Source organism: Diplodia corticola (assembly GCF_001883845.1).
Source record: "Diplodia corticola strain CBS 112549 chromosome Unknown scaffold29, whole genome shotgun sequence".
Lineage (NCBI taxonomy): Eukaryota > Fungi > Ascomycota > Dothideomycetes > Botryosphaeriales > Botryosphaeriaceae > Diplodia > Diplodia corticola.
This window is the reverse complement of record NW_017971508.1, coordinates 313,198-326,784: the sequence shown is the minus strand read 5'-3', so window position 1 is coordinate 326,784 and position 13,587 is coordinate 313,198. Positions and strand designations below refer to the sequence as shown.

Sequence of the window (13,587 nt, the reverse complement as noted above, 5' to 3'; positions counted from 1 at the left end):
AGTGCCGAAGACGGGAGAGACGAGCCAGTGAAACAGGGTGGTATCGAGCGGCGCATTAGCCTAGGCAGCCGCCAGTGCGCTCGCTTGGGCTGCACGTCAGATTGATGGCTGCCGGATCGACGGGATCGCTGGCAGAGTTCCCGGTCGCGCGTCGTGCCGGGCGGGTCGGCTCCAGGGCATCATGATCAGCCCAGTGAGCACTTCAACAAGGCCGACATCCTCCACAACCGCCAGCCGCAAGGAGCAAGCCAACTCGAGCGGACGGCCGACATTCCCGAAGCTGCTCTGCAGACGTGCCGGGCGGTCTCAGGCAGGGCTCCGGTAGAGCTCTGGTAGCCGTGTGCGACGCTGTGCAACGGGCGCCTCTGCGGCCGCCCCTTCGCCCAAGCCGAGATGCGCGGAAGCACTTCCCCTTCCAACGCGCCTGCAGCCTGCGCCAGCTAGCCGCCAGGCGCGGTGTCGACGGCGCGCGCTGCAGAGCCAGCTGAGCGCCGCCGCGCCAGCCGCTGATCCGTCTCGACCTGATGGGCCCAAGTGTCGGCCAGGCACGCAAGCAGCGGACACCCATGGTAGGCCGGCGCCGCAGCGGACCGGCGCAAACGTCAGAGTCCAGGCATGTACCTCAATTTCACACCGAGCCCTGCAGTACCACTTACCCCATGCCCAGAGCGACCATGGCTCAAATGCAATGCAAGGACGAACCAGCTGCACAGCCTGTGGACTATCCGCCCGCCGACTCTCCCATCACGCGCAGGCTGCCTTTTCCTCTCGCCTCACCGATGTGGCACATCTCAGTCCGTATCAATACGGCGCATCCGCTGCTGTGAGCATCTGTTTCCCTGCTGTGCAAGGGTGGAAGAAAGACGGGCGCGCTGGCTGAGTGGGCTGCACCCACCCTGGGCCGCTCTGCTCCACCCACACATCCCGCTGTGTGACCAACAGCCCCCGCCTGTTTTAATTCGCATCACCTCGCCGCTCACTTCGCTTTCCCTTCGGCTCCGTCCTGCAGCGGCTTATTCTCGATCGCTGTCGCCGGCAAACGCCCGGAATCACCTGCGCGACGCGCCGCCGCCGCCGCCCTCACTCTCTGTTTTCGACCCTCCGCCAGCTCTTGGATCCACTTTAGACGTTTTCTGGTTTCACTTGTCGCTTTCAAGTTCCTTTGCGCATCTGCCGATCTCTAACGCCTCTGGTTCTGACTGCGCGCAAGAGCACGTGCGTGGTACAGGCGGGGGCTGAACAACGGATATCACCACCTTTTACCACGCATCTCACGCCTGACGACGCTGTTCCGGGTCAATCTTCGCCGTAGCGAGAAAGTTCTGCCTGCACAGTCAGCCTTCCAGGATTACATCAACCCAAGTCCCCGGACGAAAGTGGGTCCTGGTCTGTCCTTCCACTTCACTTCACCATCTAGCCTCACCCGCGCTTTATCCTCGCCAGACCCATTAGCAGAGGCACGGTGTACGATCGTCATTACAGGAGTGCACAGGCTGGGTCTATTCGAAGCTCGCCTTATGGATGCATTCTGACTCGACTAAACACCAACTATTCTCGACGTCCACTATCCTTGCCCGTATCACTACAGCCTGGATAGTCCCCGCGGATACGCCATGGGGCAAGTCACGGATCCCCATACCAGTTACATGATCGGGGAGATGGTTCCATTCCATGTCGACCCATGGATTATCGTGGCGTCCTGGTTCGTTAGTTTTGTAGGCTCAACTGCCACCGTTGAGCTGCTTCATCGCCGTGGCTCCGGTCAAGGCTGGCGCAACTGGTATGTACCGCAACCCCCCTTTTCATCTGGAGGAAAGTTACCTTGGATCCAGCAGCTATTAATGCAGGTTGTAGGCTACAACTCGGTGCCTGTTCCGTTTCATTCGGTGTGGTCGGTATCTGGTGCATGCACTTTGTTGGCAACCGGGCAATTGAGTTAGGCGACGGCTCCAAGGAGATTCAACTTTACTACAGCCCAGGCTTCACTACGCTGTCTGTCTTTCTCCCCGTCATCTTCCTCTTCCTGGGGTTTACCGTCGCCGAACGCTTCAACCGCACTGCACGGAGTCTCTACCTTTCACTTGGCATCACGGGCATATTCGCCGGTCTCGCGATCGTGGGCATGCACTATATCGGAAACCTCGGAACCACCACCTACAGCTTGCAAAACGACTACCGCCATATTATTGGCGCCGCGCTCATCGCAACCTTCTCCTGCTATGTCGCCATCACTCTGTTCTTCCATCAAAAGGAGCAATGGATCAACACGTGGGCGCGACGTATCCCGGTTGCTGCGATACTTGCGACCGCCGTCTGCGGCATGCACTGGACAGCTGCTGCCGGTACATCGTACAGGTTAAAACAGTTCTACCATGGCAATGAGCGCGCTAGAAACAATAATATGATCGTGGCCATCTTCCTGGTGAGTGCTGGCCTTGGGCGACGAATTGACTTTTTGCTGACGGGACTTAGTGTGTCGCGGCCTTGTGTGTTTGCTTCCTTCTCCTTTGGTTGACTTCTCGTCGCCGCAGACAACTGGCCGATCGCGCTCAGCATGTTGTCCTTGCCTCGGCTACGTTCGATATGGATGGTAAGATCTTGGTAACGCAGGAGGGTCTCCTCCCGTGTCAGAAGATTACCAGGAAGTATAACCAACGAGTAAGTTTCCTCGATATCTACTCTATCAAACAAAAATATCCTCGATTTTGCTAACAGCTCTTCCAGTCTTTCAACGACGAGTTCAACGTGGCCCATCCCGTCTTCCAATGGATCTTCCGCGTGACGCACAATTGGGATAGCGTAGCGGAATTCATTGGGATTATGAGACAACATCTTCGCGCCGTGGGAAGCTTGAGGGACCCTTCAACTCCAACCAGCCGTGGAAAGACTTTACCCCAGGAAAAAGACGGACCACTGCCCGAAGTCGACTACTCGGTCATTTTTCGTGAGCATTTTTGCGTTGCTGCGGCGGAGCTCGCATCCAACATGGGAACCGACATTCAGAACCTCGGCACTCTCTGGGAGGACATCTTGATGACCGGTACTACGGTTGCCGAAGTAAAGACAAAGACCGTTCGGCGATCTTCCAAGGCACCGTCTGAGGATGTTGAGGCGGCCGCGGGCTTGACCATTCCAGCTCCTGCGTTGTTCGGACGAGGCCAACTGATGTTTGTTGTCCGTCAGTTGCAAAAGAAAGAAGAGTGTGCGGATCTCATCGCAAGCGGCTACAGGTGGGCGACGATCGACCAGGTTGGCGATTTACTCTCCCGCAGCATGCAGGTTTCGCGCTTGGAGTTGAGCAGGACGGTGGAGCGGCTTCGAAAGTTCAACTCCCGCCAGGATGGACTGTCCAACCCAGGCACCTGGCTAGCCTTCTTTGCAATGAGGCCGGCGTTGAAACCGTCGTCTGGCAGTTGGGATGTTCTTGTACCAAAGGATGAGCCTTATCACCTTCCCAAAGTCAACATCTCGGAGGATGCTCCTCAAGATTCTACTTTCCCATTGCTTCATCGAATGAACAACCTCTCGATCGCTGACTGCTTGCGCTTCCTCAACAGCGGCCTCAACGCACAGAAGACGGAAAAGGTCTGGACCGAGGACCAGGCCGCATTCGCCGAAAGGATGCGCGATGGAATCAACCAGCTGCAGCAAGCCGTCCCAGAGCAGTTCTTCCGATCAGCGTTATTCTCGGCACGTCCCATGCGAGACTACACAGCCGGCACTCCCCGCCCTGGCACCATTTTCTCTTTCTGCATTATTCCGGATGTGCACATATCATCGATAAAGTCTGCTCAGCTCATGTACACTCCACTCAGCTTCTTCCGCTGCCGTCAACGCATTCACCGCGGTTCGCCTGATCACGCCGTGCTTGCGCATTGCATACATCGCGAGTTCAATGAGATCCGCGCTCAGCAGCAAAAGGACAATGGACAGAAGGCCAGCAAGATCGGCTCGTCACGCCCTCTGTCCCGCCAAAGTATCGGAATGCCTCGCTTTAGTAGTCGCAGTGGCCGCAGCAGCCCCAAGCCCAAGTCTGGAGGATTGAAGTCGTGGCTCGGCGGCATGTCTGGCGCCAACTCGCGTAGGGACAGCGGGCTTCAGCCGGATAGCGCGTCAGAGCGCGAGCTGGTGTCGATGGACGACATGCTCAAGCGTATATCTGCTGAGACCTGCGATCGCGACCGCGACCGCGACCGCAATCGCAACCACAGCGTCAGTCTTCCCTACGGTGGTCGTTGCGGCGGCGGCGGCGGGCTCGGCGGCATCATGGTCAGCCAGGACATCCGCATCGATGACGGCGGGAAGGAAGACTCGGTCATGCAACTGACAGAGTTGGGTGTCCGGTCCGAGGCTGGCCAAGGGGGCAAGGAGGAGGATACATTTGCCGATGAGCTGTTTGAGATTACGAGTGCAGCGTGGAGGCGCTCGTAGAATCAATATCGCTCTGCGTCCTCTATCCTTTCCTATTCCCAGGACACCGACTGCCTTTTTCGTCGACTCACCCAAGGTTTTTCTGCCGGAGAGACGGTGCTCCCAGAGCTGGATCCATGACCGGGTTTATATGGACGTTCGCCATTTAATTTTCTTCTGATTTCGAAAATACTAGCTTTCGCATTGCTGTCTTTGCATCTCGATAGAGCTGCTGCCACTTTCCCCTCTTCTTCATCTGCAAATTTACGTCTGCGGCGTTCAGTGGTCTCGTACCATTGGTCAGATTGACCGATCTCGGGCCACCAGCAACGACATGGCCGTTCTTTTTCTTGGGTATAGTAAGGGATGGTCCGGACCAGTCCCTCTCTCCTTCAGCTTTCGCGTTGCGTTCTTTCACTCTATTTCTTCTTTCTATGGTTCGGATACTACGAAACGAAAGAAAATGAGCGTGGGTGGCATTTGGGCGTACAGGTTTCGTTTCCGGGACGATAGCAGATGCTGTCCCTTTTCATTTCCTTCTCTATTTTCTTTCTCCAGAACGGTGGGAATAACTGGATGAAAAGAGAGTACTCGGCCTTCATTGATGAATCGGATACCCATGATTGCATGCATAAAGACAGCAGTTGGTCCTTCAGCTTCGGAAAACATAAAAATCGACATTATAATACTTCGCAATGGTGTTGTGCATATGATTAGTTGCTTGTGTTGATGAAATACGGTGCGCACCGGCCTTGAGCTTTTTTTTATACGTCGCAGCAGGTCGTAGAAGGAACCGGCTACTTCGAACCTGTCTCGACAGGGGTATTGCGGTTTGTAATCTTGCGTAGTCGGATGGCACGTTGAATTCATCTGTACACTTTATAAGCTTGCACGTCCGAGCATTCGATTCAGCTACCCACGAAGGAAGAGTGCGGTATTTCTCATTGGACCCTGGAGCAGTGCTTTTGAAAGAGGAAGAGGAAAAAAGAAGAAAAAAAAAACAACGAAGAGGTACGAATTGACTTTTGATTAGCCTTTGTCTGAGCGCGAGTCAAAGCGCGCGGCCGGCTGATGGATGGATGGGCGGGCAGCTGAAGGCGCAATGGGCGCCACGAAGCCGATGCTTTCCGCGCGCGAATGGGCGGGCGGGCGAGCGATGACGCTCTACGCGCTAGGATAAGATAATCATTTTGTTTCTTTCGCGCAACAACCAACGTCTCGAGCTGCCCATCTGCCCCGCGTTGTACCTCCCCCCACCAACGTCACCCTCTGCCCTGCTTCATCCGCGAAACCGCAGCAGCAGAACCTTTTTTTTTTCTACGGCTGCACGAAGGGGCGCAATTGACACGGGCATTCGCGCGGCAAACTTTTTTCGTACATCTACGAGGAGGACGACAACGACGACCGGGATCTCTTTTCCTGCTCTCTCTTCCCCCACACCGAACGGGCGTGTGGGACCAGCAAACCCACCTGTCTAGCCATCTACCTGCTCCCACCGACCGACCCTCGAACAACAACAGCTTTTACGAGTGTCCGACGAGCGAACATACGAAAGAAAACCCCGACCGACCGACCGACCGACCGACCAACCAACCAACCAACCAACCAACCGCTCAGCCTTCTCTCAGACACACACAATCGCCCACCGCACCGCACCGCACCACACCTCTCCCTCTCCACACACACACACACACACACACACACACACACATATACATACCAACCAACCACCCAACCAACCATGCCCTCCACCACAGACGATCCCAGCACCTCCCCTCCGCTCCTCGCCCCCCTCGCGACCCTCGCCCCCGCCAGCGCCGCGCGCACGTGGATGACGGCGCCCCACCCGTCGCTGCCGCTCGTCGCGACCGCGTCGTCGGACAAGACGGTCCGCGTGTACAGCCTCGCGACGTTTTCGCTCGCGTCGACGGTGGCGGGCGGGCACAAGCGGTCGGTGCGGGCGTGCGCGTGGAAGCCTGCGGGAAATGGTAATAGTGGTGGTATGGCGGAGAGCGTGTTGGCGACGGGGAGTTTCGATGCGAGTGCGGGGGTGTGGAGGCGGTGGGAGGGTGGTGGTGGGAGTGGTGCTGGGGGGACGACGGGGGGTGGGGCGATGGAGGTGGATGTTGCGGCGGGGGACGACGAGGAGGAGGAGGACGAGGAGTGGCGGTTCAGCGTCATCCTGGACGGGCACGAGAGCGAGATCAAGAGCGTGGCGTGGAGCGCCGGCGGGCAGTTTCTGGCGACGTGCAGCCGGGACAAGAGCGTGTGGGTGTGGGAGGAGGTCGAGGACGACAACTTCGAGACGATCGCCGTGCTGCAGGAGCACGAGGCGGACGTCAAGTGCGTCGTGTGGCATCCGGCCGAGGACCTGCTGGCGAGCGCGAGCTATGACGATACCATCAGGTTGTATCGGGAGGACGTGGACGATTGGACGGCGGTGGCGTGTATCACGGGGCATGAGGCGACGGTGTGGTGTGTGGATTTCGAGGCGGTGGAGGTGTCGGGGCTGAGGGTTGAGGAGGAGGGGGGAGAGGGAGAGGGAGCGGCGCTGTCGGAGGAGAGGAAGGCGGAGAGGGCGAGGTGGTTGCAGGAGAGGGTCGCGTCGGGGAGCAGGTTGGTGTCTTGCTCGGACGATTTGACGGTGAGGGTGTGGAAGATGAAGCCCAAGGATGGCGGGGCGGCGCAGGGGGCGGCGGGCAGGAACGGGATGCCGAGCATCCTGCGCACGAGCAGCATCGAGGAGGAGTGGGTGCAGGAGGCGGTGCTGCCCAGGAGGCATGGTCGTGCCATCTACTCGGTCAGCTGGAGCAAGAAGTCGGGTCTTATCGCCAGCACGGGCAGCGATGGGAAGATCGTCGTGTACAAGGAGCAGTGGAGGAGGGAAAGCAGCGACGCGACGGTGCCGCGGCCTGCTGATGGTGACGGCGCAGCGGAGGGGCAGAAGGAGGAGGCGCAGCCCTTGACTGAGTGGGTCGTCGTCGCCGAGGTCGAGGGTGCACACGACGTCTTCGAGATCAACCACGTTACGTGGGCGCTGCGGAGAGACAAGGGAAGGAAGTCGGAGGATGAAGAGGTCATAATCAGCACGGGAGACGATGGCGAGGCCAAGCTTTGGACCCTGCCCTGAAAGGTTTCATGGGGGATTTTTGAAACTAGGCTGGCGGTGTGACCTGGCTGGGGCCTTTGACTTCAACATTCTCCTGCTTGTATCATAGGTGGCTACGATGGTGCAAGAATGCTTCTGGCGACACGTTTTCACGATCCATGACCCATTGCATGGCATAGAGGAGCATTACGGACTAGGAAGGAATAGGAGTATCCGAAGCATACTACTTGGCGATTGGTACAGTGGAGGCAGGAGGGAGATAGCAAGATCGGGGGGCAACAGGCCGATTGCGTAGGTGTGTGTATATGAATGGGCTCTTCACTTAGATTAAGGCCATGAGATAGAGAATCTACCGATGAAGCATCCCGTGTATATCAGATTCTTCCCAACAACCCTTTGCGGCGAAAGGGGAAAGAAAAGGAAGAGCAGAAGTAGGTTGCGTTTTTGCCCAAATGAAGCAAGTCACGGGGCAGAGGGATTTCTGTGACATGGCGAACAAAGGCGTTCATTATCTTGCTGTGCGCAATAATTCCCAAGGGCTGACGTCGGTTGGTGCATGTGGGGAGGGGTGTTTCCTGGTCACGTCAAGCTTTCGCTAGCGCGTTTATCTTCCGGGGGGCGGCAATGATATCACTCGCCTCCGCGACCCATGCGGCACCGCCACCATCTTCCGCGCGCGCATTTATTTGTCAGGTTCGCTGGAACGGGACGGCTCGGAAATGCGGCCGTGGGAGAAGGTATGCCACTAGTGGGGATCAGTGATGGGTGCTTTACGCAAGAGTCGTAGCTGATAGTACATTGCTTCTCTTAAATTGCCATGGGAAGGCAAGATACGTGACTGCCCAGCTTTATTGAAACATTGATTTCACTGCTTTTGTAGACTTGCTTTCCCGTGCAACCATGGACGCCAACGGCCCCAACAAGAACGTCAGAACCACGCCGCAATGGGCGCTGTACCAACGCGAAAATTTCTGGGCGAGCAATGAGGGCAAAGTCCCGCTCTTCAACACCGGTACCGTGTTGAGCCTCTCTCCACCTCCGCAAAGCCTCCAAGGTGTCTCCCGCTAACGCGAACGAACAAGACCCGGCTAAGCTGGAAGAGCTGGCCAGGGAGAAGCTCACGCAGAACGGGTGGTACTACGCGTCATCCAACGCCGGGCAATCGTACACGCACACAGCGAACCGGCAGGCCTTCTACCGGCACCGCATCGTGCCGCGCATGCTGGTCGACACAAACGCGCGCGACACGGCGGCGGAAATCTTCGGGCACAAGGTATCAGCGCCCATCGGCTTCGCTCCCATCGGCATCAACAAGATCTACAACCCGGCGGGCGAGCTGCCCGTCGCGAAAGTCGCGCAGGAGCTCAACCTGCCATACTGCCTGAGCACCGCCGGCTCGCAGCCCGTCGAGGCAGTGGCCGAGGCCAACGGCGACGGCCCGCGCTTCTTCCAGCTGTACATGCCGCACGACGACGAGCTGACCGTGTCGCTGCTGACGCGGGCGCACAAGTCTGGCTTCTCCGCTTGCATATTGACCGTCGATACATGGTAAGCCGGGAGAGCAGAAAATGTCACGTTGCGAGAACGAATGAGGGCTGAGAAATCCCGGGGCCAACCTAGGCAACTTGGCTGGCGACATGACGACGTGGCTACCAGCAACTACGCCTTCTACCACGGCATCGGCGCGGACCTGGGGCTCAGCGACCCCGTCTTCCAGAAGCGGCTGGCCGAGGCCGGCATCGACCCGGCGAAGCAGCCCAACGAGGCGGGCGCGAAGTGGATCGACAACGTGTGGCACGGCCGGGCGCACTCGTGGGATAAGGTGGCGTGGCTCATCAGGACGTGGAAGGACATGTCGGGCGGGCGGCCGTTCTGCATCAAGGGCATCCAGGACGTCGGCGATGCGCGCAGGGCGGTGCAGCTCGGCGTCGACGGCATCGTCGTCAGTAACCACGCTGGTCGGCAGGTCGACGGGGCGTGCGCGAGCCTGGACGCGCTGGAGAGGATCGTGGACGGTGAGTCGGTGCTTGCCGTTTTTGTTTTTTCTCCCCTTCCCCTTCTCTTTTCGTCCCTAGCTACGCCAAGCTGACTGCCTGCAATTTGATCAGCGGTTGGAGACAAGACTTGTATAATGTTTGACTCCGGGGTCCGCGGTGCCGCGGACGTGTTCAAGGCGCTAGCGCTTGGGGCGAAGTTCGTCTTCGTTGGGAGGCTGTGGGTGTGGGGGCTTTCCATCATGGGCGAACACGGCGTGCGTCATGTCATGAAAAGCCTGCTGGCCGATCTTGACATTTTGTTGAACGTCGCCGGATTCCAGAATATAGAACAGATTGACAGAAGCGCACTGGGTGAGTCTGCCGCGCCCTTGGTCCGGCGGGCTCGAGTAGCTGACCGGGCCCCGACAGAGAGCTCCCACCCGGGATATCCGCTGCTCCCGCAGACGTCCAAGCTGTAGAAACAGGTGCGCGGATTGGATCTGCCAGGCGAGGCGCGCAGAGTGCGGGAAATAAGGAGGGCGCGTACGAGTACGAATCGAAGGCAGATAGCGGGCGGGCGGGGGGGCGCTGCTTTAAGAGAGGATGCGCGCGGAAGCACCAGAATAGATAGACAAAACAGCTCCAGGCAGCCTTACGGCGTAGCGAAGTGAAGGCCCGGCTCAGCCACGGCGCGCAGAATGAAGACGGCCGGCGGGAAATTGAGCAGCGAAATTGGAGCTAAGCATAGGCGGGCAGTAGGGGCTCTTCTGGAGCTGGCTGGTGCTGGCTGGAGCTCGCGCGATCAGGGTCGCGTGGTGGTGTGCTGGCCCTTGACCCCTTGGCCTAGGTAAAAAGACCGGAGGAAAAGCGCAAGACGCGGGGCCAGAGCGGGCAGCCTGCCAGCGCAGCGCAGAGAAGGCTTGGGGCGCGTGTCCGGAGCCCGCAAATCTCTGCACTGCGGACGGCGGCTAGCAAGAAGGCGCTGAGTGGCTCTCGGCCCAGAGCAGCAACACCTGGGCTGACTCTTCGTCATCCAAGCAACCGAGCCAGCCCAAGGCGCAACCTGCACTCCACGCGATCACCTCGCACAGGTTCCCGCACCTATTTCGCGGACTCTCTGCGCCCGACCCGCCCTGCACGCTCCGCCGCGCCCCAACCAGCAAGACCGCGCTGTTCTTTCACTGCCTTTTGTTTAGCCCACTCCACCTTCCGCTTCCAACCCCGCCCCGCCAGCGAGTTTTCAACCTTTATGCTCACTCAATAGCCACCGAACACGCTGTCTCCGCTGCCCACCGCCGCCCGACGCCTCCCTTTTCCGCACACCCCAACCAGCCCCGCCCATCATGGGTCAAACATTGTCAGAGCCGGTCGTCGATAAGGTGTGTTTCTGCGCCGCCGCAGACGCTGCGCGGCCCGCACCACCAGCCCATGGCCGCCCTCACTCAACTCGTCCCAACCCGCTGCCGTCCCTGCTGCCTACCGACTGACCGTGCTGACCACTCGCTCGCTGCCAACAGAAATCGGCCTCCGGCCAGGATGACCGCGTCCTCTTCGGCGTCTCGTCCATGCAAGGATGGCGCATCAGCATGGAGGATGCGCACGCCTGCATTCTCGACCTCAAGCCCGAGGGCGCCGACAGCGACTCCGACAGGCCCACTGCTGCCGACCTCCGCCTGAGCTTCTTCGGCGTCTACGACGGGCACGGCGGCGACAAGGTGGCCATCTATGCCGGCGAGAACCTCCACAAGATCATAGCAAAGCAGGACGCGTTCAAGGAGGGCAACATTGAGCAGGCTCTGAAGGACGGCTTTCTCGCCACCGACCGCGCCATTCTCAGCGGTGAATATTCCCCCCGCCGTGGGCCGACTGCGCCGCAGACGTGGGGCTGACGACAATTGGCAGATCCCAAGTACGAAGAGGAAGTTTCCGGCTGCACCGCATCCGTCGGCGTCATCTCCAGCGACAAGATCTACGTGGTATGTCAAGCAATGGCGTCGGCCAGGCTCCAACTGACGGGAACAGGCCAACTCTGGCGACTCCAGAAGCGTTCTTGGCATCAAGGGCAGGGCGAAGCCGCTTTCCTTTGACCACAAGCCGCAGAATGAAGGTACAGCAGCGTCGAACGATTGATGTCACCGCACCATCCCTGCTGATACTGTGCGTAGGCGAGAAGGCGAGAATTACGGCAGCGGGTGGCTTCGTCGACTTCGGCCGTGTGAACGGCAACCTTGCGCTCTCCAGAGCCATTGGCGACTTTGAGTTCAAGAAGAGCGCCGACCTTCCCCCGGAGCAGCAGATTGTGACTGCATTCCCCGACGTCACCGTGCACGAGATCACTGACGATGACGAATTTCTGGTCATTGCTTGCGACGGTACGTGCGTGCCAGATCTAGATTGCGAGCGGGCTCACTGACGTTTTTCCGCAACAGGCATCTGGGACTGCCAGTCGTCGCAGGCCGTCGTTGAGTTTGTGAGACGTGGCATCGCCGCCAAGCAGGAGCTGCAGGACATCTGTGAGAACATGATGGACAACTGCCTGGCCTCGAACAGCGACACGGGCGGTGTTGGCTGCGACAACATGACCATCACCATCATTGCGCTGCTCAAGGGCAGGACCAAGGACGAGTGGTACAAGGCGATTGCTGAGAGGGTCGCGAACGGCGATGGTCCGTGTGCCCCACCAGAGTATGGCAAGTCTTAAGTGTCCACCCTCATAGATATCGTTAGTCGTGGAATGCGATCCTGACATTCTTCCCTGTGTAGCCGAGTTCCGGGGACCGGGCATCCATCACCGCTATGATGACAGCCCCGACGACTACGACATGGACATGGGCCGTGGCACGAGAATCGGCCAGGGATTGGGAGGACGCATTATTTTGCTCGGTGACGGTACGGAGCTCTCCAGTGACTCAGCCGAGAGCGAGATGTTTGACCATGATGAAGAGGACAAGGACCTCGAGTCGCAAGTCAACAAGAACCAGCGGGAGGAGACGCCCGCCCCGACCGCTGCCTCGGAGGCAGGCACACCCTCCAAGGGCGCCGCCCCCTCGGCCTCGCAGGACTCGCCTGCCTCGGACAAGACGGAGAAGTCGGAAAGTGCGTCGAAGGTCACGGTCAAGCAGGCGGCGGACAGCAAACCGGCCGATGCCGAGAAGAGCAAGTAAGAGCAGGACCATGTTGAAGAAATGGAAGCGCGCGGTCCAGTCATGGTCACGTCTTTTGATATCCAGCGGTAGAAACGGCTTCAGCGAGGAGCCTGCGGCCTGGGGCAGGGAAGAGATGTAGGTTCATGCGCCGGCCGGCGGGCTCTTCTGGCACCACTTGCGAGGATGACGGAACGGGGGCTCACAGAGAAGGCGGGCAAGCGGGCTTCTTCCTTTGTGTGGGATTTGCATCAGACTCTGCGGCTTTCGATACCTCGCATTCAAGCACACGGCTTCTCTTTTTCGCCCCCCTGTCTGCTGTTTCTCGAATTTCCCCCCTTCTTCCATAGGTGCCAACTTCCACTACGATTAAGTACTTTTTTCCCCCGCAGGTGCGCCCGCCGCCGTGCATGAATGGCCACTCCTGAGCAGCGCGGTGCCGCCAGCAATCAGCAATATCGCGACGCAAGTCAGGATGACGTGCGGTCAGTGCCACTCGCACTGTTATCAGGTTCTGGACGCCTTGCGGCTCTGCAGCCAGCACGGACTGAAACAGGGTCGGGGAGAGCTTGGCACGCCCTGCACGTGATGAAATGAGTGGCCTGTGACGTCTGGGCTCTGCGGGCTGCGGGCGGAGCACGTCCCTCGCACCTTTCGAGTCGTCCCGTCCGCCGCAGGGAGCTCGGGCTCAACTAGACTTCCTCGCGCCCGCACATTGTCCTGCACGCCTTTCCATCCCCTACCTCTTCCCCGACTTCCTCCGCCTTCTCTCATCCGCACTGCGCGTGACCGGTCCTGTAAGTTCCAGCGCCCGCTCCACCACCCCGCATGCGCGGTTTTTCCTAATGCCTGCTGCTCCACGCCGAACGGACCACGAACTGACCGCCTAACGCCCGCAGTCACTTTCAATCCGCCTTGTGTCAGCAACACTGCTCCTCCTCCTCCTCCC

General features: G+C 59.0%; 4 protein-coding genes across 4 annotated transcripts; all 4 read left to right on the top strand.

Moving 5' to 3' along the window:
* Nucleotides 1-1,613: 1,613 nt before the first annotated feature.
* On the top strand, nt 1,614-4,431 carry BKCO1_2900091 (mhyt domain signaling protein; the record flags this gene model as incomplete). Its single annotated transcript, XM_020273854.1, has 4 exons — nt 1,614-1,780; nt 1,855-2,422; nt 2,473-2,658; nt 2,725-4,431. The coding sequence occupies 4 exons, from the start codon at nt 1,614-1,616 to the stop codon at nt 4,429-4,431; spliced, it is 2,628 nt and encodes an 875-aa protein (XP_020129879.1).
* Nucleotides 4,432-6,151: 1,720 nt separating this feature from the next.
* BKCO1_2900090 (putative cytosolic iron-sulfur protein assembly protein ciao1) lies at nt 6,152-7,540 on the top strand (the record flags this gene model as incomplete). Its single annotated transcript, XM_020273853.1, has 1 exon — nt 6,152-7,540. One exon carries the CDS (start codon nt 6,152-6,154, stop codon nt 7,538-7,540), a length of 1,389 nt encoding a protein of 462 aa, XP_020129880.1.
* An 879-nt stretch (nt 7,541-8,419) lies between these two features.
* Nucleotides 8,420-9,974, top strand: BKCO1_2900089 (l-lactate dehydrogenase; the record flags this gene model as incomplete). The annotated part of the gene is made up of 5 exons (XM_020273851.1): nt 8,420-8,531; nt 8,602-9,067; nt 9,140-9,534; nt 9,628-9,867; nt 9,925-9,974. 5 exons carry the CDS (start codon nt 8,420-8,422, stop codon nt 9,972-9,974), a joined length of 1,263 nt encoding a protein of 420 aa, XP_020129826.1.
* Nucleotides 9,975-10,838: 864 nt separating this feature from the next.
* BKCO1_2900088 (protein phosphatase) lies at nt 10,839-12,659 on the top strand (the record flags this gene model as incomplete). Its single annotated transcript, XM_020273850.1, has 7 exons — nt 10,839-10,874; nt 11,013-11,334; nt 11,398-11,471; nt 11,518-11,602; nt 11,661-11,867; nt 11,925-12,161; nt 12,259-12,659. The coding sequence occupies 7 exons, from the start codon at nt 10,839-10,841 to the stop codon at nt 12,657-12,659; spliced, it is 1,362 nt and encodes a 453-aa protein (XP_020129825.1).
* Between the last annotated feature and the right edge of the window lie 928 nt (nt 12,660-13,587).